General features: G+C 36.1%; 1 protein-coding gene across 6 annotated transcripts in view; it reads right to left on the bottom strand.

Moving 5' to 3' along the window:
• Positions 1–22,071, bottom strand: part of FAM13A (family with sequence similarity 13 member A) — a 310,890-nt gene that overhangs the window by 178,819 nt on the left and 110,000 nt on the right. For all 6 annotated transcript variants that reach the window (XM_055312970.1, XM_055312972.1, XM_055312971.1 and 3 more), the window contains one exon: positions 418–504. In XM_055312970.1, the coding sequence (XP_055168945.1) occupies positions 418–504 (87 nt within the window). The remainder of the gene's footprint in view (positions 1–417; positions 505–22,071) is intronic.

Below are 22,071 nucleotides of genomic sequence, written 5' to 3'. Positions count from 1 at the left end.
GTTATTTTTACATATGACTTATGAAAAGTCAATAAAGTGATTTCTATTTTGAAAAACAGAAATTACAGTTGGACATTGTATTTTATCCCTCAAAACAAAGATCTGCTACATTCAACTACTTCCTAATGAAGTAGACTGCAAATAATTCTGATTTAATAGAAGCAAAGCCATGTACTAAAAAATATCACGAAAAAAATATCACGGTCAAACTATAGGAGTGTCTTGAAAATCTGGGGATGAGTATCACCTTGGATTCAATATATTAAATAAAAAATGCTTTTTATGCAATCAGGTCCAAAAATAAAACCAAAGAAAAAGTCTGAGAGAAATGCAAGAAACAGAGCATGGAAACATAAGAACATCAAAAGCCCTGCTAAATGTTTCTTATGGTAACCCAAAGGAGCAGACATAACTTACCCTGGTTTTTAGAGATGGTTTTTGCATGTCTCTTTCTAAGTCTTTTGTTAGAAGGATATTAGGTAAGGGGTTCTTACAACTGGCCTCCTATAAAAGAAGTATAAAAGATACATTAGAAACCAAAAAAACATTACCCTGAGTGGAAATTACAATGTAGTGAAAAGCAATTTTTATGAGACTAGGCATTTCTGGATTGAACTGTTTATATCAGAAGCCACTGACATTGTCACGAGGAATCAAAATGTTTCCTTTCCTGTTATTTACCTACAATAGTGAAATAGATGGTGATGGAGTAGGTGTGGGACACACAGAACATATATATTCAGAGATGACCATTAAGAATCTCATCTGTAGGAGCACCTGGGTGGCTTAATTGGCTTAGGTCACGATTCCAGGGTCCTGGGATCGAGTCCCACATTGGGCTCCCTGCAGGGAGCCTGCTTCTCCCTCTGCCTATGTCTCTGCCTCTCTCATGAATAAATAAATAAAATCTTTAAAAAAAAAGAGAGAATCTCATCTACTCTATCATGTCACTTATACATTCATAGACAGCTGTCCTCTTCTTTGGAAAATTAGGTAGTTAATTCTCTAAGATATCAACCACCAAACTTAGAGTTTCCTTTCCCTACCATATTTTACAAACAGGTTCTGATTTTGTAAATACTTTTTCTTAAATGAATTCCTTCAAATAGTTTAGCAAACTACTATTCAATAGTGATAGTTTCGTACCAACATCCTGAGGAAAAATGTCTGAGTATTTGTTTCCAAAATTACTAAGCTTCTAAGCCCTTGATTCACACCAAAATAGTATTTGCAAAACTAGCAGAAGTTACAAGAAGGCAGCTCACATGGAATTTGATTTACTATTTATTTCTACATGATAAATAAAACAACAATAATCTCATTTAAACAAAAAATACTGTAGGACTCACTTCTCAATAGCCACTAATTTGGATAAATTCTCCACAAATGATCTCATCTCCAAATTAAGAGAGATAAATATATAGAAGGAAGATTACAGACAACAATAAAACTAAGGAGAAAATAAATTCAATTTCTTTCACTTGCTCTATAACCTTGACCTCTGTATCACATTTCTTCCCTCATCATACCTACCATCCACCACTCCATTATCTAAATCATGAATTTTCCCCCCAGTTTACTTCAGGGTTAATTAATTATAATGTTTTAAATAGTATTTTAGTCAAATACTTCACAGTATTACTAAAATTTACTGAAATTTTACTTATTTCTGAAGGAACAGTATTATTAGGAAAAAATGTCCCTAAAGAAAATACTTCTACTACTTACTACTAAATAATACTGAATCTTAGGATTTATGAGGCACTGGTCTTTGCATTAATACCATTTTTGTCATTAGGGTTAGGTACTATTATAATCACTCTACTTTTACGGCTAACAAAATCTTAGAGAAGTAACTTGCCCAGTGTCACATGGGATTCCACGATGGCCCTGTATTACCTTATGAACTCTTACCACCTTTATATGATATCTCCAATATCCAATATACTTGACATCTTAAATCACTAAGTTGTAGAACCATAACATTTTAAAGCCAAAAGAGTTAAAAATCAGCTAGTCTGCCCTGCCACCTTCTAATTTTACAGATGGGGCACTCAAGGACATCTGAGGTGATGTGCCCAAGATCACACAGAGAGTGGCAGAGCTGAGACCCGTGCCTGGACCATAGGGCTATATGTGGCACCTGTTCCCAGCTTTGTGCTAGGGAGCAATATTCCCAGACTCAGAGGGGATCAAGAGCCTCCTCTAAGCTGGGGGTAGCTGTGGTACTGCCAACACTCTCAGCTGCCTGTGACCTCACGTACAGCTCTATGCAAGGACCCAAGGGTACATTTCTGAGCTCTCCAAATAAGCATGCATTCCAGTCCTACCCTTTCCCACAAGTCACAACACCTGCTGGCGGTAAGCTGCTTACTGGAAATAGTGAATGAACCCATTCCCACTTCTGACTCACTGTGAGAGGGATAAACTATATCCAGCATGACATTTAGGAGATCCAAGTGATTAACTGCATAATCTATTGCATAATTTGATTACATTTGGATAATATAATTATGTTTAATCTTTATACCCCCTTTTAAAACGACTGGTATGTAAAAGGTAGAATGTGATGAGAAGAAAAAGGCTGACTCTTAAGGAAAGCTAATAGGAATTACTGACCTTTGTTTATGATTGTCTGAGTGTTTACAAATGCCTGCAATTCCTTCTTCCTTAAGCATAGGCTAAAAGGAGTGTTTCTTTATTACTCTTATCTCCCCCACCCTGTCCCTGTGAATTAACAAGTACAAAGCTGATAGCTAAGTTTTCCCTACAAAACTGTGAAAACATTTTCTGTAAACTTTGATTTGAAAATGCCACTTAAGGACATCTGGGTAGCTCAGTGGTTGAGCGTCTACCTTTGGCCCAGGTCATGGTCCTGGGGTCCTGGGATCGAATTCTGCAACAGGATCCACGCAGGGAGCCTGCTTCTCCCTCTGCCTCGGTGTGTCTCACTCATTAATTAATTCATAAATAAATACTTTGAAAATACCACTTAGATGAATTATGTTTATTTTTCATTTTATGACTTTCAATTCAGACAACAAAGTAAAATTTAGTAGTCAGGAGCATTGAAGTGGCAGTCAAGAGATCTGACTTCTCATCTTGGCTCTCTCACAACCAGCTATAAGAACTCAGGTAAATATTTTAACCTTTTGGATGTCCCTTGGCTTTAAGATTTATAAAACAAAGGCAGTGGATTAGATGAGCTCCAAGAAACGTTCCTAGGTCTTAAATTTCAAGATTTTATGATTCTTTCAAGGAGAAGCAATATTGGTTGACAAAAAGGTGAACCACCACCTGTTCAGAGTTGCATTCCCAATGCCCCACAAGACTGCTGAAGTCTGGCATCCACTCATGCAGTGGGCAGTGAGCCCGGGGGCACCAGAGCCATACAGGGAACATTTCCTGTAGGGCTAATGTAACTCAGATTTCTGGAGAAAAATTAATAAGTTCTGTTAAAGGCTTAAATAAGTAACTGGAAATAAGTGAGAAACATTTTTAAAATAAAACTTGTTTACAGCAATGCCTTTAAAAAGCCATTTACGGGGATCCCTGGGTGGCGCAGCGGTTTGGCGCCTGCCTTTGGCCCAGGACGCGATCCTGGACACCCGGGATCGAATCCCACGTCGGGCTCCCGGTGCATGGAGCCTGCTTCTCCCTCTGCCTGTGTCTCTGCGCCTCTGTGTGTGTGTGTGTGTGTGTGTGTGACTATCATAAATAAATTAAAAAAAAAAAAGCCATTTACACTGGTAGGTATAGACCCAAGAGAATTAAAAACAAAGGTCCACAAAAACTTATAAATACTCATAGCAGCACTATTCATAATAGCCAAAAATGGAAACAACCCAAATGTCTATCAAAGGATGAATGGATAAAGAAAATATTGTATAACCACACAATGGAATATTACTTAGCTATAGAAGACTCAAGTATGGATACCATAGATAAAGTCTGAAAGCTTTGAAAGCTAAGTAAAAAAAGCCAAACATAAGAGGACATATATTGTGTGATTCCACATATAAAATGTCTGGAATAAGGCAAATAGGGACAGAGTGTAGATTAGTGGTTGCTAGGGGCTAGAAGGAGGGGAGGGATTCCTAATGGGTCCAGTCTATGACAGGTTTCTTTTTAGGGTGATAAAAATGTTCTGGAGTTAGGTAATGGTTGCACACTTTGTGAACATTCTAAAAACCAAAAAATTGTATATTTTAAACAGGTTTATCTTATGGGATGTGAATAATATCTATTTTTTTTAAAGTCATTTAAACCCTCACACTCCCAGGGCAAAGAAAGAGACCATGGGTTTGTCTGAACTTCTCCCTTAGAACATCTTTGAAAAGGTTTGATGGGGGAATGATTTGTGTTTTTAAGTATTAAAGTGTATGTGGGCATAAAAGTTCACTCAACAAATATTAACTGAACCCTATCATGTGTGACATTCCAACACTAGTCATTGGAGAAGGTAATGATAAACACAGCAGACCTGATTACAGGGTATATTTATATCTAAACATTTCATCTGCTTAAATGAGACTTAACTGAATTGATTGCTCACTTTAATGACATTTGTGCAACAAATAATTGCTTAAACCAGCTGTGTCACTTTGGTATTCTGAAAACACCATTTAAAAATATAATAGGGATGGAAAAACTACTTTATCACAGCTTTGTTGGCCTTACTATTCAACTACTGATGACATTAAAAAATGGTAAAGCACTCAATATTTCTTCAGCAAAGCACACTACTCCCACAGTTATTCACAGGTTTATTTGCTCGTTTCATCTAGGTCTTTCTTCAATTTCACTAAAGAGGATTCCCTTCCTGGAACACCTTATCTAAATCGCCACTGCTCTCTCCTTCTACTTAATGCTCTCTTTCTCTCTACTCTGTATTTCTTCATAGCCATCAGCAAAATCTGACTTTAATACTTACTGATTTTAAAACTGATGGTTGCCAGAGGGGAGGGGATGTGTGGTTGGGCAAAGTAGGGGAAGGGACATGGGAGATAACAGGCTTGTAGTTATGGAATAAATGGGAATAAAAGGCTCATCCATCATAAGGAATATAGTCAATGATACCGTAATATGGGGACACACAGTAGCTATACTTGTAAGCCCAGCATAGTGTATAAACATGTCGAATCACTATGTTGTATGCTTGAAACTAACATTGTGGATCAACCATTTAGAAAAAAAGTTAAAAGAAAATACTTGGTCTAATTCTTTGTCCATCTCACCCTACTTCTGTGAGAGGATGGGGTCAGTCTTGCTCATGAATAGATCCACAGGGTCTAGAACTAGGTTTGGCACCTAGTAGGGGCTTAATTGTTGAAGTGAATGGGTACACCAAATGAATGAGTAATATCCCTTTCGTAACCTTTCACAATGTCCTGGGCATTCTTCCTGTCTTCAATTCTTTCCTTAATCAGCTTACATTTCATGAGTCTTCATTTCTTTGCTAATACACTTAATTTTCTTCATCCTGTTTTTAATCATTGTATTCATCTCAAAAAAGTGCAACCTTGGACGAATCCAGCTATATGCCTTCTTTGTGCTGGGAATTAAGCAAATGAAAGTGATTGGGGAAAAAGTATCGAACTTTTTGACTGTTTGTCAAAAAGTATTGAACTGTTGACTGTTTCATGTTAAATTTATCACCATAAATCTTGAGTGAGTCCTCTCTAAAGCACGGCAATTTTGCTATACTTCTTTAGTAACTTGACTTTATACCCTCCAACATGACATTTCATGTCTTCTCTTTTCTCAAATTCCTTTCCTTCCATTCTGACTTCATAGATCATTGGGAAAACAGAAGCACTGGAATAGATGACACTGCACCACCATCAAATTTATAAACCTGTCTGCAAACATTCCATCCTTTCTGCCTTCCCTCCAGTTACAGTGAAAGATAAGATGCTGATCCTATCAGCCATTCCCTCCATGCATCCCCAGGGATCTTATCTCCTCTTATTTTCTCAAGGATTTCACTCCCTCAATTATCCTCTCATTCCCTCTCTTAATGGGATCGCACCCATTAATCACACGCATGGTCTGGAATTGTATCTTTTTGGTTTGTTTTTAAAACAATACTTCTTTAATCTCATTTCTTCTGTTAGTTATGGTCCATTTCTTGGCTTTCCTTTATAGTAACTTCCTTCAAAACAGCTGTTATCATTCACTATCTCTACTTTATTTTCAAAGCCCTCAAATCTGTTCTGTTTTGTTTCTTGTCATTATTCTGCAGAAAGTGAGGAAACAATCCCAGCTTAGTTTCCATCTTACTCAGGTTCTTAGCAACATCTGGTCCAGGTAACATTCTTGAACTGCTCCCTTCCATTAGCTGCCAGGACATCACTGGTAGGGGAAAAAAAAATTCCTATCTCACTGATCAACTCTATGTAGTCTCCTTCATTGCTGCTTCTCTATACAATAGAGTTACATATCTATTGCTTATCAGTTTGTTTTCTGTATCATTAACTATACAGAAGTTCTATGAAAGCAAATAATTGGTTTCCTTTACTAACTACTGTGACTACAATGCCATTGAAAAGTGCCTAGTATAGTTGGAACTCAATAAATACATGTTGAATAAATGAATGAAGTTGGAATAACTCAGGAGTTGATATAGATTAGACCTCCTTTCCCAAATGATACAATGATCTCAACCACATTCATGGCTTTTAAATCAAACAATACAGTAATGACTTCCAAATTCCATTTGTCTTTGATGTTTCTCCTGAGTTCGCATCACTTTCATCTAACTGCCTACTTGAAAACTCTACTTGGCTGTTTAATAAGCTTCTAAATTAGTATGTCCAAACCTAAGCTTAGACTTTATCAGCAAAAAACCATCTGTCAGCCCTTGAGTGTTCCCTTAAGTAGTAGATGGCACCCAGTTGCTCAAACCAACATCTTAATCTACCTTAATTCATCCCTTTCCCATTTCTCCCACATCAAACCGATGATCAAGTGCAGCCAGCACTATCTCCAAAATAAACTGGGATTTAAGCAATTGGATGTACAAAGCCACCCCGTCATAACCATCATTGGTCACCTAAATTATTTCAATCATCATGTCTTCTACAAGTTTGTATATGTAAATGGGATGATGTCACTCCTCTATCAAGGTCTTATCATTGTTCCTGGACTAAAATCTAAACTCTTTGCTAAGCACAGCCCTGATCCAGCTCTTCCTACTTCTCCAACCTCATCTTATACTATTTGCCCTCTCCCTCACTATGCCTCAGCCACATTAACCTTCTTTTCTATTCTTCAAATACTCCCAAGTCCCTTCCTACCTTCAAGTATTCACCCTTTATTTATTATTTTTTTTAGCATGCTGCTGCATTCTTATCCTTTGGCTCCTCTGTCACCTCCTCAGAGAGATCTTTAATAATTCTATCTTAAGTGGCTACCCCCTACAATGCTCTTCTCTAATTAACCTGCTTTCTAATTGTAATACTTACTCAAATTTGTAATTTAAAATTTTATTTATTTTTGTCTATCACTCCCAGTAGACTTTGAGGTTCATGAGGGCAAGGATTTGATCGATATATTCTCAACATCTAGTTAGTATTTAATATGTATTTGTCAAGTGAATAAATGTAACAATGTCGACTCCTATATCTCTCATCCCATTAGTATTAATTTCCAACCATTAAAGAAATGTGGTGGACTTCTATGGTATTAGGAATCAGATAATAATATGTTACCTGATAATATAATGATGGGTTAAGGTAGGCTGAAAATAAGCTATTATGATAGGGAGGTAGCTGTCAGAAAGCTGCATTTGGTGTGTTTGGGTCTAACCTATAACAGGTGTTTTGGTTAGATTCAGTGACAAGGAGAGCAGATGACAGAGAACAATACTGATATGATTACAGGTTTAGACAGCAATGTTAATAAGATCACAAGTTGAGGTAATACCCTGTGCCTGAGGCCTCCTATTGGAAAGAGCATACAGAACAGTGCTACTTTGCACATAACCAGAATCCAACTAATGTGACTGGCAGATTACAGACCACTCTTTACAATGCCATAAAACTCTTCTCTGTGATTTATCTCCATCTGCAAAATGAATCTTAATTTGTAAAAATAAAAAGATGTTTTCTTAAAACTCAAAAGCAAAAGGGTATTACCTTTACATAAATAAACAGAACAAATTGAATAAGAAAATAGCACTTTCTACTTTCTAGACCTTTACTATGTATAAATTTGGGAAGAAATCTGATTCTCTGGCTTGGATCAGGGAAATAAACTAGAGGAAGTGGGAAGTAGTCAAAGTCTGGATATATTTTGAACTTAATATATTTACTTTGTAAACTGCATCTACAGTATTCGGTATTCACAGGTATAATCTTACTTGTCTTTTATGTATAATAAAATTTGCTTTATGGAAAATGGCAAGTCATTTCAACTTAAAACAGGAATGAGCATGGAATTGTAACAAAAATTGGTTAAATCAAAGATCATTTTATACATCATTAAGCATTAGTGTTTGGACAGTAGGTCTTAATATTACAATCTAATATAGAGTTTTCTGTAGCTCCTCTGTCACCTCCTTGGAAAAGCTCTCATCAGAAACAACTTCCACCAGGTACTAGCAACTGCTTTATTTTTACCATAGTATTTATTGGTTTAAGATTGGTTTAATATCTTATGTTACTGTGGTGATTTCAGACCTAGTCTTAACATCTGTGCTTTTCTTTGATAATCTAGCCCACCATGCTTTCTTCGTTCATAGTCTTGATTTGTAGAAGTTCTACTTTTCATTGCTATACAGAGGGATCTGAATAGTGATTGACCATCATAGGCAAGCCAGCAAGTGTGAGACTCAGGGCCTTTTCACTTGCTGTTCCATCTGCCTGGATTGCTCTCTTGCCCCAGAAATTTCCATGGCTTGCTTCACCACATCGTTTGATCTCTGTTCAAATGCTAGCTCAGAGGGACCTTCCTTCTTCACTTTTCTGTATAAAAGAGTGCTCTGAACTTCCCTCTTCTTTCATATACCATTAATGTCAAGTTCTTATCATGGTTTAATTTTCTTGCAGAATCTATCATCAAATGGCATATTCGTTTTCTTCTTGTGTACTGTTAACCCTGGCCTAACGGCAAACTCCATAAGAGCAGAGATTATTATTATTATTTTTTAATTCGCTGCTTTTTCTTCAGCCCATAGAATACTTTCTGGTTGCATAGCTGGCATGCAATAAATGCTTGCTGAATGAACAGACTGATCAAACAAAAACAATCTCATCTGATTCTTCTGTTCTTCAGTTTATCCAATCCACGGATGTCAAATTTTCTAATTTAGAACTCCAATGTAAGTCACTCCTGTCCTGACAAGTTTTAGTTCCTTCCATCTACCAGAACAAATTTAAACTCTTATTTCTAACATCCAAAGCCCTTCAGCCCACTCTTTTCATCTTATCTGCTCCACACATACATTATAACCTGGATCACTTGTTGCTTGTGCCAGTTACTTATATGCTTGTCCCATCCCTCATCCCTGACGTTAACATGCACAGGGTATTTCAATCTTTTCTGCCCCTTATAGCACCAAAGGGGATTACCATTGTTTTGCATATCTGGCATTCATTTTCCCTTCTTTAAGGGAAGACAGTTAAAGGACATTACCCTTCTTCTCCTACTGATTACAGTGCTTCAAAGTGTCTCTGACCAACTTCACATTGTTGTATATTAGATTTCCAGAACTTATCTTGCAAAACCTGAAACTCTGTACCCCTTAACCACACTTCTGCATGTCCCCCCTACCAACTACTATCAACCACCAATCTATTCTCAGCTTCCAGGAGTTCAACTTTTAAAGATTTCCACATATAAGTAAGATCATACAGTATTTACCATTGTATGACTGGCTTACTTCATGTAGCATAAAGTCCTCCAGGTTCATCCATGTTGTCACAAATGAGAGGATTTCTTTCTTTTTTTTTTATCACTGAACAATATTCCATTGTAGATACATACATCATATTTTATTTATCCATTCATCTGTCAATGGGCATTTACATATTTCCCATTCTTGGCTATTGTGAATAATGCTACAATGAATATAGGAATGCAGATATCCCTTTGGGACACTGATTTCATTTCCTTGGATATGTACCTAGAAGCAGAATTGCTGGATCATATGGTAGTTCTATTTTTATTTATTGATGAACCTGTACATAATTTCCCATAATGGCTAAACCAATCTACATTTCCATCAACATAGTACAAGGGTTCCCTTTATTTCCACACCCTCATGTACATTTTTCATCTCATCTTCTTGATAATAGCCATTCTAACAGATGTGAGATAATATCTTGTGATTTTGATTTACATTTCCTTGATGATTACTGATGTTGAGCACTTTTTCATGTACCTGTTGGCCATTTGTATTTTCTTTGGAAAAATGTCTATTAGGGCCCTTTGCCTTAATTTTTCTTTCTTTTTTTTTTCTATTGAATTATGAGGTTTTACAATAACCTCTTATTGAACAAACAACATGGTTTGCAGATATTCTCTCCCATTCTGTAAGCTGCCTCTTCATTTTGTTGATGGTTTCCCTTGTTGTGCAGAATATTACAAAGTTTATTTTTTTTTATTTTCAAAGATTTTATTTATTCATGAGAGACAAAGAAAGGCAGAGACACAGGCAGAGGGAGAAGCAGACTCCCTGTGGAGACTCAATCTCAGGACCTTGGGATCATGCCCTGAATCAAAGGCAGACTCTCAACCACTGAGCCATCCAGGTGCCCTCAAAGTTTGTGTTTTAGTTTGATGTAGTCTCATTCATTTTTGCTTTTGTCGTCTGTGCTTTTGCTGTCATATCCAAAAAAAATTACTTAGTCTAGTTACGGGTTTGTTGAATTTTTTTTCCTTTTCACACAAAACTTAGTTTTTGTTTTCCGTTATTTGTGATCTAATCTTTATTATTTCCTTTCTTCTGGTAATTTTGGGCTTACTGTATTTTTCTTCTTTTCCCAGTTCCTTGATTGTAAAGTTAGGATGTTTGAGAAATTTGGTTTTCTAATGTAAGCATTTATCGCAATAAACTTCTCTCCTGAGCATCTTAACGTTCCTACTTCATTTTTTGTAGCATTTTATAAGTTTTGGTAAGTTGTGTTTTTGTTTTTATTTGTCTTAAGACAAATAAAAGAGAATTTGTAAATTCTCTTTTGATTTCCTCTGTGGCGCAGTGCTGTTCAAGAGTGTATTGTTTAGTTTCCAAATATTTGTAAATTCTCCCACTTTCTTACTGCTATGGATTCCTAGCTTCATTCAACTGAAGCTGAAAAGATACCTGGGATGATTTCAATCTTAAATTTGCTAAGATTTGTAGTGTCATCTAAGATATGATCTATCCAGGAGAATGTTCTGTGTGCACTTAAGAAGAATGCATATTCTTCTGTTGTTGGATTGAATCTCCTGAACATGTCTGATTGGTATATTTGGTCTATAATGTTCTTTAAGTGAGCTGTTTATTAATTTTTGTCTGGATATTCCATTATTAAAAGTGGGATTGAAGTCTTCTAGTGTTATTGTATTGCTGTCATTTTCTCTCTTTAGATCCATAAGTAAGTATTTGCTTGATATATTTAGGTCCTCTAATGTTTGGTATTTAGAATTGTTAAATTCTCCTGTTGAACTGACCATTTTATCATTATCATATGACTTTCTCTTAGAGATTTTATGACTTACAGTGTTTTTTCCCCCTCTCTCTCTGCTCGTACCTCTACTTACCCACACATTGTCCTTCTAATAAAATCTGTAAAAAAAAAACCAAAACACTAAAACCAAACCAAACAAACCACGGTAAACAAAGAAGTATAAATTTCATTGCAAAAGTAAAAATATAGACAAATGCAGAATAATGTTACATTATAATAGTGATATGTAAATTACTTCTTATCCTAAAAGTTAAAAGATAATTTATTAATGGATACACAATTTAAAAAGAAGCAAACTCTAACTATAGGAAAGTAAAGTGTGCCAGAGATGGCTGTGGTCCATGGAATAAGCTGACACAGGTAAACAGCTTCTTACACTTATGTATGTGGCCGTTCTTGGGTTTTGTGCTTTACTTGGTTGATGGAGCTTCTCTCCTATACCTGGAAGCTTTCCGAGTTATTTTCATCCATTAGTAGTTGTCGAATCATCGTTTTTGTGGGCAAACCAGGGCCAGGGCCCCCACACCACCATCTTGCTCATGTGCTCAGCTTTACTTTCTATTGTGTGAATTACCCCATGTACTTTCAAACAATTCTTTTACTTTTTCTAGTCTGATTTTAGCCACAGTTGCTTTTTTGTGTTGTTTTCAATCAAAACACTTTAAGTCATACAAGTATTTACTTATAGTGTCACATACAGTGTGGTCACTCAGCAGAAAACTGTGGAATCAAACCTTAAAATGATGATGATGACAATCAAAATATAATACTGGCTATCACCTATATAGTGCTTACTACATGTATGGCATTTTTCTAAGTGCTTAATATACATTTATTCATTTGACCCTCAAAATAACCCTACAAAATATATACTTCTGCTATCTAAATTTCTTATATACAGAAACTGAGGTATGGAAAGTAAAAGTAGCTTGTCTAAGGTCACTTACCCAGTAAGTGGCAGAAATGGAATTTGAAACTAAGCAGTCTATCTCCAGATGCCAACTATTAACTGTATAAAATACTGGCTCTCTAGAAGACCTCTTCCTATCTAATTAAATAAGGAAAAGTTGCAGGTTAGGTAACCCCAAAAGTAAACTAAAACAGGAATATTTAAAAATGATATATACAAATCATACAGTATTTTATTTACTTTAAAAGTCTTCAATGTTCATTTATTTTCCAGTTTTTTGATGTGGGCATTTGAGAATGTCCAAGAGCTTGGAATTCCACACCTTCTTCCTTGTATAAACCATAATCATAATGTATCACTTATTTGGAGTAAAAATATAAAGCCTTTAACCTTATCGAGTCTCTCCAATTTTTCAACTTATTTTTTACAACAGAAACAATTCTTTAGGTACACAATACCATCTCTTTGTGTCCTCGATGTCCCCTCCTTATGCACTAGAAAGACTACATTTCTAGCCTCCCTTACAGTTAGGTTGGAAGCAATAAGACTAAATCTGCTAAAAGAAATGTAAGAAGTATGTTAAGCCACTTCCATGTGTAGTCATAAGACTATTCTATATTATTCTCAACTCCTTCTTTTCCTGCTGACACAACTTTGGAAGATGGTCTCGACAAAATGGAGGAGAGTTGCTCAACTCACTGCATGTGGAGTGAGAAATAACCTTGGATTGTAGTAAGCCCCCATGATTTCACAATCTGTTAAATAAGCTCGTATTAATCACTTTGACACTATTTTCCTACAAATAATTATGGTGTTGTATTAACATTGCGTTTGCCTAATTAAATTATATAGGTACCACAAACAATAGACTGGCATGAATAGTTTTGGAAAAGGACAAACAAGTCTTGGTTAGTACAAACTAAAACTGGTAATGAACAAAGTATGCAAGAGAATAGCTAATTAGCCACAAGCCTTCAGAGTTGCCATGGACAGCAGTTAGTATGCTTTAAAAGCAAATGCAGAGAATTGATGAATCTGGCAAATCAGTTAGATGGCGTTCTATTAAGCAAATTTTTATTCTGTACTCTAGAAATGTGAACCAATACTAATTCCCAGAATAGTTACATGACTTTTCTAGAATAAATTTGAGTTAGCTTTTACTTAGGTGTACATGATGCAATTCAAAAGACTTGAGTAAATATAAGTAACTAGAAGAAGTGTTTTGTAACACATAAGAATGCAAGTTACTCTACCACTTTTAGAGAAAAGCAGAAGGATAACTAAATAAGAGAGATCGTTCTGACCCTTGAAGAACTTATAATACAATACGAACTTACAATACAAGAGAAAACAGCAATTCACTCAAGGCAAACTGTAAGACTTGGCTTTTTTTTTTTTTTAAGATTTTTCAATTTATTTATTTGAGAGGGAGAGAGAGAGAGAGAGAGGGAGAGAGAGAGAGCAAGCACAAGCTGGGATAGGGGGAGGGGAAGGACAGAGGGAGGCAGGGAGGGAGGGAGGAACAGTGAGAAAGAGAATCTCCAGCAGATTCTCCACTGAGCAGGCAGCCTGATACAGGGCTCAAGGGCTCAACCCTGAGATCACAACCTGAGCCAAAGACAAACACTCAACAGACTGAGCTACCCAGGTGCCCCGAGACTTGTTCTAATATTAAGGAGAAAGAAAGTACCTTATGCTAACAGAGGAGATGGGGATTAACTGCACCTGGAGGATAAGTGAAGGCTTCATTTTTGTAAAATTTGAGATGTTGTAGGTTGGACTCCTACCCACCTGACCAAGACTAAAACCCACCTGACCAAGACTAAACCCCACAACAAGGATTGAGGGCAAGTAGTTTATTTGAGTGGTTCAGCAGGGAAATGGGTGATAATAGAGGGAATAAGGTAGCTAGTAAGGGTGCCATTATGAAGCTAATAGAGCTTTACAGTAGTTTTGAGGCTCAAACTTAGCGGAAAGCCCTGGGAAACACTTTTTAACACACACAATAGAATTATTTCAACCAAGGAGTAAAGGATCTGGGAATTTATACCTCCAATGCTATTCATTATTGGTTAAGGACTGCCCTGGAGGGATATTCCTTTCTAGGCACTCCTGGCTCACAGAAATGTAATTTCTATCCCTAGGAGACCAAATGAAGAAAATAGCAGAAATTCAGTACTAAAGGAAATTCAAGTGATCTTTTGAAAATCTGCAAATATTCACTTGCCATTTACGGAGGGTCCCTACTTGCCAAATACACACAATACAATGATTTTAAATCTGGGTTGTGTGGGTGGCTCAGTTGGTTAGGCACCTGACTCTTGATTTCAGCTCAGGTCATGATCTCAGGGTCATGAGATCCAGTTCAGGCTCCATGCTGGGTGTGGAGCTTGCTTAATATTCTCCCTCTCGAGATGCTTGGGTGGCTCAGTGGTTGGTTGAGTGTCTGTCTTTGACTCAGGGCATGATCCTAGAGTTCCAGGATTGAGTCCTACATCGGGCTCCCTATGAGGAGACTGCTTTTCCCTCTGCCCATGTCTATGCCTCTGCCTCTCTGTCTCTCATGAATAAATAAAATCTTTAAAATAAAAAAAAACTCACTCTCTCTGCCTGCCTCTCTCTCAAATAAACAGGTAAATAAAAATAAAATGTGCAACTTCTGAGGTGTCAGTTCCAAAATATTGCCATCTCACTGTAAGTAGTTTAAAGGTTGCAGAGTATAATGATGTTTTCATAAGCAAAGTAATTTAGTCTGTCTTAAGTATTCTTCATAATAAGAAAGCAGGAAATTAACACCTGGCAGATATATCTAATTTATTCCAATGATTCCCAAGTAGACTTGTGCTTATCTGTAAACAGTCTACAAAACAAATTGTCTGGGGAAAAGAAATTAACAGCAATCTGAATTGTAAATATGTGACTATGATCTAAAAATTGGAGCCACAATAACCCAAAGTTAAGCAGTAACTTCTACTACTACTTTTATTACTTAATACTTTACATTGATAATCTAATCAGATGCCACTACTAGAAAGTGCCTATTTGAGTCATACATTCTATTATTCAATTTTATCTGTTTCTTAAACATCACTTACTATTTTTTAGCCTTCAAATTCAGAGTCAATCTAAAAATATACAGTTCTCTGTCCAAAGAAAGGTTTGATCTGCAGAAATGAGCAAATGTATTTTAATTTATTGCTAACTCTGAGTTCCCAGGTGCCCAAAATGGTAACATTTTGAGGAGTACAAGTTAGTCACTTTCACTATGTAAGTTCACCCACACAGAAAGATAACACAGCCAAAATCACAAAGCATCAAACACTTTTTATTTCTTATAACTCCACTGCTACCCAGTTTGGAATGTTCTTGAGGGGCTATAGAAGAGGTTAGGGGTAGTGAATAAATACAGGACTAGAATCAGAACAGAAAGCTTCCCTGACACTAAATTACTATAATACATACTGAATGAATAAATGTATAAATGTTCATGGCACAATACATATTGAATGAATAAATGTATAAATGTTCATGGCACTGATACTCCAACTTAAACTAAGACTTGGTTATTTCTATACTTGGCCTGAGATCAGTACTGTGAGTTTAAAAACCCAACTCTGTCATTAATTGCTCTTGACCCTGAATAATGTACTCTTTAGACTTGCTCATGTTCAAAGTAGAATTAAGTCCATCTACTTCACAGGGCTACTGTAAGAAATAAATGAGATAATATGTGGAAGAAGTTAATATAATACCTAGCATAAAGCCTCCTTCCTTTTGCCCCTTTGCCCTTGCACTGATTTTGTGTTTGTTATTGACTGTAAGTTTCTTTTGGGACAGACAGGTCTTGTTTATTTTCTGAAGAGGCCTAGTACTTAGTCCAGAGTTTTGCACAGAGTAGGTATTAAATACAAAAAAAAAAAAAAAAAAAAAAAGAACGGTTGTTGAAGTTAATTTGTTTAGACTGTAGCCCTACATGGAAAATAAAAATACACATGCAGTGTTCTTCAGCATAAAAAACACATGGGAAATAATTTAGGAAGTTTATGTGACCTATCAGTTTATGTGATAAACTACAGGAACAAGACTGAACTTTGTAATCAAACTTGCCATACCACACACTGGTAAGTGAGCACTTCCCTTAAACTAGTCACTATGAATCACTAATATTTTGCTTTTGCTCAGGACTTTTTTTTTCCCCCTCAGAACATTTTTAAACTATTTTGAGTTTGCTTATGAGTCACAAAGGAATATCAGCATAATTGTTTTATAGCCAGTTTCAATTTTAAACACAAAAGTTAATATTTAATCACTACTCCCCAACTTAGTGATCTGCTGTGGCTCAAAATGATTACTGATTATTTTCCATTATCAAATGTAGCTTTAAAGGACAAGGATCTCCTTGTCCAATGATGACAACGTCCAACACGACACATGAATGACATATGTACTGAAGCCAATATCAAAGAAATTCCTAAAGCTATAACGGGCAATAGTGATACTAATAAAGACAGTCTCACAGGATGTTTATTTGGAATACAGTGATACTCATCTAGCTAACTCTATATTGTTTTAAACAACATATTAATCACTTTATTCTATGTATTATATATGGAGCTCAATAGCCCTATTAAATATATATATTTACAAAATATGTAAATAATATGTATATACTAAGCAGACCAGGCTCACAATCTTTCTGTCTACCTCAGATTCTGCTATCCTCCTGGGTAAATTCAGGGCCATTTAGAACAAACCATCAATATCTTTATTCATCACCTTTAGCCATCTTCTTCCAATGACTTTTGCTTCTCCACTTCACTTATTTTCATGAACACAACCTAAATCTTATCACTCCAGACTGCTCCACCTCCAAAATTACTAATATAAATATCTACTCTGTTCACAGTCCACCACTCTTCTAGCCTGCCTGCTCCCATCTAAAATACTCTCTAACCTAACTGGTGTCTCTAGTACTTCCCACTGTGTTCTTTCATAACCTAACCCATTTCTCACAGCTCTTTCCATCATTCTCACTACCCATTACCCTGGCCCAAGCCACCATCATTTCTTAACCAGGCTATTGTGATTAGCTCCCAGTGGGTCTCTCTGCTACTGTCTATCTCTCTCATCTATTCTCTGTCTAGTAATTACAGTAACCCTTTTAATTTATAAGTCATGTCATGGCACTCTTTTGTTCAATACTATCTAATAAAATACTTTTAGAATGAAAGTCAAAATGTTTACCAGGACTTTTAAGAGCATCGATGATCTGGTGTCTTATTGCCTCTTTGGCCTCATTTCTTTACCTTTTTCCCTTGCTCAATGTAATTCAACCATACTAGCCTTCTCAGCTCTGCTCAAACAGACAAGTATGCTCCCAACTCAGGACTTTGTACTCCTCCTCTTGTACGGAATGTTCTTCTCTCTTCTTGCTCCTTCCTTCAAGTCTCTGCTCAAATGTCCTCACATCAATGAAGCATTTGACCATCCTATTTAAATGAGTAAATGACATTTTCCTATCTTACCATTACTTCTCCCTTTCCTTTTTTTTCTCCACAGAATCTATCACCATCTGATATGCTAGTTTCTTATTTATTGACTATTATTTATTGTATCTTCATTAGAATATAAGCTTCATAAAGGCAGAGACTTTGGTCAATTGCTTACTGATGTATTCCTTGTGCCTAGAATAATGCTTTGCAAATAGCAGGCACTTAGTAATTATTTAGATTTAATAAATTCAGCTTAGATTACAAGGTGGATTATTTAAACCATATTTAAGCCACCAAATTTTGTGTATGTAAATATCCAGATGTTTAAAGTAATTCCTGAGTAAATATGAGGGAAATACTTTACTAAGTCTTGGATTTAGATCCTCTTATGAAGAGAGAATCTAGAATTGTTCTGAAGCTAGAGAAATTATGCTACAGCTGTTAGATGTCACTTGAAAGATGTTTCTCCTAACCTAGTTATTTAGAAATACAGATTTGACTTTCCAGTTTGGCAAAATAAAGATGCTTCTATTATGTTCCTTCCTTGAAGCCTACTAACACCAAAAATAATGAAAAAGAGAAAAGAAAGTTGCACCTTAAGCAAAAAATGGCCATAACCATAAAGAACCAACCACGAAGACTACGTGCCAAATGCAGCAGAATGTGTATTAAAATGCCAGGAGCCAACATGTACATTCTTAGACCTTCAGGAGACTATAGATTTCTCCAAATATCATACTCCAAAGAGGTCTATCCAAAATTCCTTTGATTAAAGTAATGAGATCTAGTGGATATGCCCAAATCATTGCAGGATCTGCAAAAACCTTAAAGGGAACTCAGTTCACCCCCAGAGAATAAGAAAGTCGATTCAAAGGAAGAGTCTTATAGATGAATCTTTTTTCTTAATTTTTGCCTTGGCCCCCAGTAGAGGCCTGTCTGGAAATGAGGCTGATGAATGCATTGTACAAGCCATGATTAATTTTGCAGCACTGGCCACAGTTAACTGAGTAGAAATAGACATTAGGCTACTCCCCTGAGAGCTTATTACAAAAAGGTTTCACTGAAGAGCCACACCAACTTCCTGCTTGCAACAAAAAAGGATACTAAAAATCTAAAGTGTAGCTTAAATTAAATCCATCTTCTTTTTAAAACCTTTCATCATTCTCCCATTCTTGTAATTATTAACTCCATAGTTAAGCTGTATACTGGTTTCCTCTGGTATGTAGCTCTTGGGCTACTTCCTTTGGTCTGGTCAGAAATGTCTGATCACACTACACAAAGAATACATAAAGTAAAACATATTCTTCTCCTGGAAGATTTTCTGTTTCCCTGTTCACTTCCTCTCCCCAACAACTTGTTGAAATCTCATTTTTCATAAAGCCACTTAAATATTCCACTCTTTCATAAAACTTCCACCTAAAAAAAAAACTCATTTTCAAAAAACATATCTGAATAGACGCTTAAATACTAAAATCACACTTTTCCATCCATTGAAAGTACAATCATATTCAATTCTTGTCTTTCCAAAGACAAGAAGGATACTTAATATAGTCATAATAAAAACTATGTAATAGTGAATTAATAGTAAGAAATGTCTAGAAGCAGTGACTCTTCTGTCATGAGTAATATATCTGATTGTCAACTTTATTTTTATGCATTTGACTCTGTTTTCCTTCCATTATCAAGACTGATACCCTTTCAGGTAGAGAGAAGTAAGATAATATCATAAAAGTGATGTGAAACTAATGATTTCTTTTCAAGCTATAATTTATTGAAAATTTGCTACTTTTATTCATTTAATCATAACAAAAAACAGCTAAATTAATTAGTGATAGTTTTCATCTATTTTACAGATGAGGAAACTAAGGTTGAAGGAGAAATTGAATAATTTGCACAGGATCACACAAACTGAAATTCTAACCCATTTTGTGTTATTCTAGATTAGAGTTTTAAACTCTGTGCCCTAAGCTTATTGATAAATATATCTACTGAAGTATCCTGGACTAGATCATTTCAAAGTAAGCCAAGGTCTTCATCAATTACTCTTCATCCTGTATTATCACCTTTGTCCCAATTTAATACTTTATATTTCTAAACTATTTAACTGGCTTTAAAATACTTTCACAAGCATTAATGGTTTGAATCCCACAATAGATTTATAGAATATTTGCAATCTTAAATAACAGGAAAGGGAAACATATTAAAAATTATCCAGTCATATTGCTGAGTAGTCAGGTTACAAATATAGGCGTTCTTACTCTATTTTCATTGCTTTTTCTAGAACTGTTCTTTAGAAGTATCTAGTATTTTTTCTTAAAATAAGGCAGACATGAAATACTCTGTGAACTATCATGTTTTCAAATTTATTCAATTATTTTGAAAATACTCATTAACATTGCTTTCATATTATGTACAAATTGTGATCAGGGACATTATTTTCAGTAAAATGAATAGAGTCCATCTACTGAATTCAGGGAATTTTCAATGCCAGGCATTGAGTTCCATAGCTTGACAAACATGAGTCCTAAAATGACATTGCTTCTATGATCATATCAAAGATTGCTTACTGTATCAAATGTATGGGAAGGAGTGGTGAGAAGGAAATATGAATAAGTGAAGTGGGTTCAAATTATGCAAACTCTTGTTTGTCTTGCTAAGATTTGGATTATATAATATAGGGATAGGTGAAGAAAACTCACTGAAGAATTCTGAGATGAGAAGTGTCATGTTTGAATCGGCATAATAAAGAATAACTCAGGCAGAAGAGGGAAGTGGGAGTCAAGGATTAGACCAGAGTCAGGAAAACAAATAAGAAGGCTATTGTAATAGTCTCAGATTACTCAGTCCACAAATCTGGATGATCATTAAAATTACAAAGGATGCCTTTTAAAATGCAGGTTTTGGGGCCCTACAATTGTTGCAGGATTTTTTTCCTCCATCGGTGCCTGCAGTTCTTGGTCATGCCACTTGGAATAATGAAGAGGTAGACCAGGCTGAGCAATGGGCAGCAAAGCAAGGTTTATTAAATGAAATAAGGTTCCCAAAGAAGGAGGGACTTGAGAGAGTTGCCACGGGAGTTTCCAAGTATGGGGGTTTTTATGGGCTTTTTAGCAGGCTATTTTAATCATTTAACCCTCCCTGCACCTGTTATTCAATCAGGTTTTTGTTGCCTATCTATCATGTGGGAAAAAGTGGAGGGCTCCTTCCAGGGTGGTGTAAAATCCTTTAAATGTGATTTCTTCTTAGGGCAGGGCTCCCTTCCGGCTGCCTGCCTTCCAACTACCCTTTATCATGATGAGTTTCTGACTCTAGGGCTAGGTCACAACATGATTGTGATAATAAGCCATGTGTAGAATTTTCTTGCCTGGAGAGGCTATGAGGAAGTAGTAGTGAGAGAGAAGAGATTGGAGAGATATTTAGGCAGAAATAACAGGTTTTAGTGATTGTTGGATACCAACCTGGAGCAATTGTGCGGATGGGTGGGCCATTCATTAAGACAAGTGGAGCATTAGATCTTAAAGGACAAGAAAAATTGATGAGATAATCCATGGGGCATGCAGGTATGAGTGACCCCGAGGCAGTTTGATACATATGTATAACTAAAAAGGATGGTAGTATAGACCATTGTGATTCATCCATCCCTTAGAGCTGTGGAAGGGACCCATCTGACCTTGGCACTTTGCTGCAAGCCCAGATAAGGTGGGTTTTTTTGTTTGAAGCAAGGAAGAAGAGGGAAATGGCTGCACACACATACACACACACACAGACATACACACACCATTCTGTTTGGTCTATATATTCAGCCATCCAATATTTCACTTGCAAATGTGCTAAGTATATACTCATTTAAGTCAATGATTAAAATACTGAAAATAACACAAACAGATGTAGAGACCTGCCCTGAAGTAAATGCCAATCCACAATCAAAGTCCTTCATCCTGGTCCAAATGAAACTAAACTTAGATTTGTCTGAACCCCAAATCTCCATACAGTCCAT

This window comes from Nyctereutes procyonoides, unplaced genomic scaffold, assembly GCF_905146905.1.
Source record: "Nyctereutes procyonoides isolate TBG_1078 unplaced genomic scaffold, NYPRO_anot_genome, whole genome shotgun sequence".
Lineage (NCBI taxonomy): Eukaryota > Metazoa > Chordata > Mammalia > Carnivora > Canidae > Nyctereutes > Nyctereutes procyonoides.
This window is presented reverse-complemented; position numbering and strand designations above follow the sequence as displayed.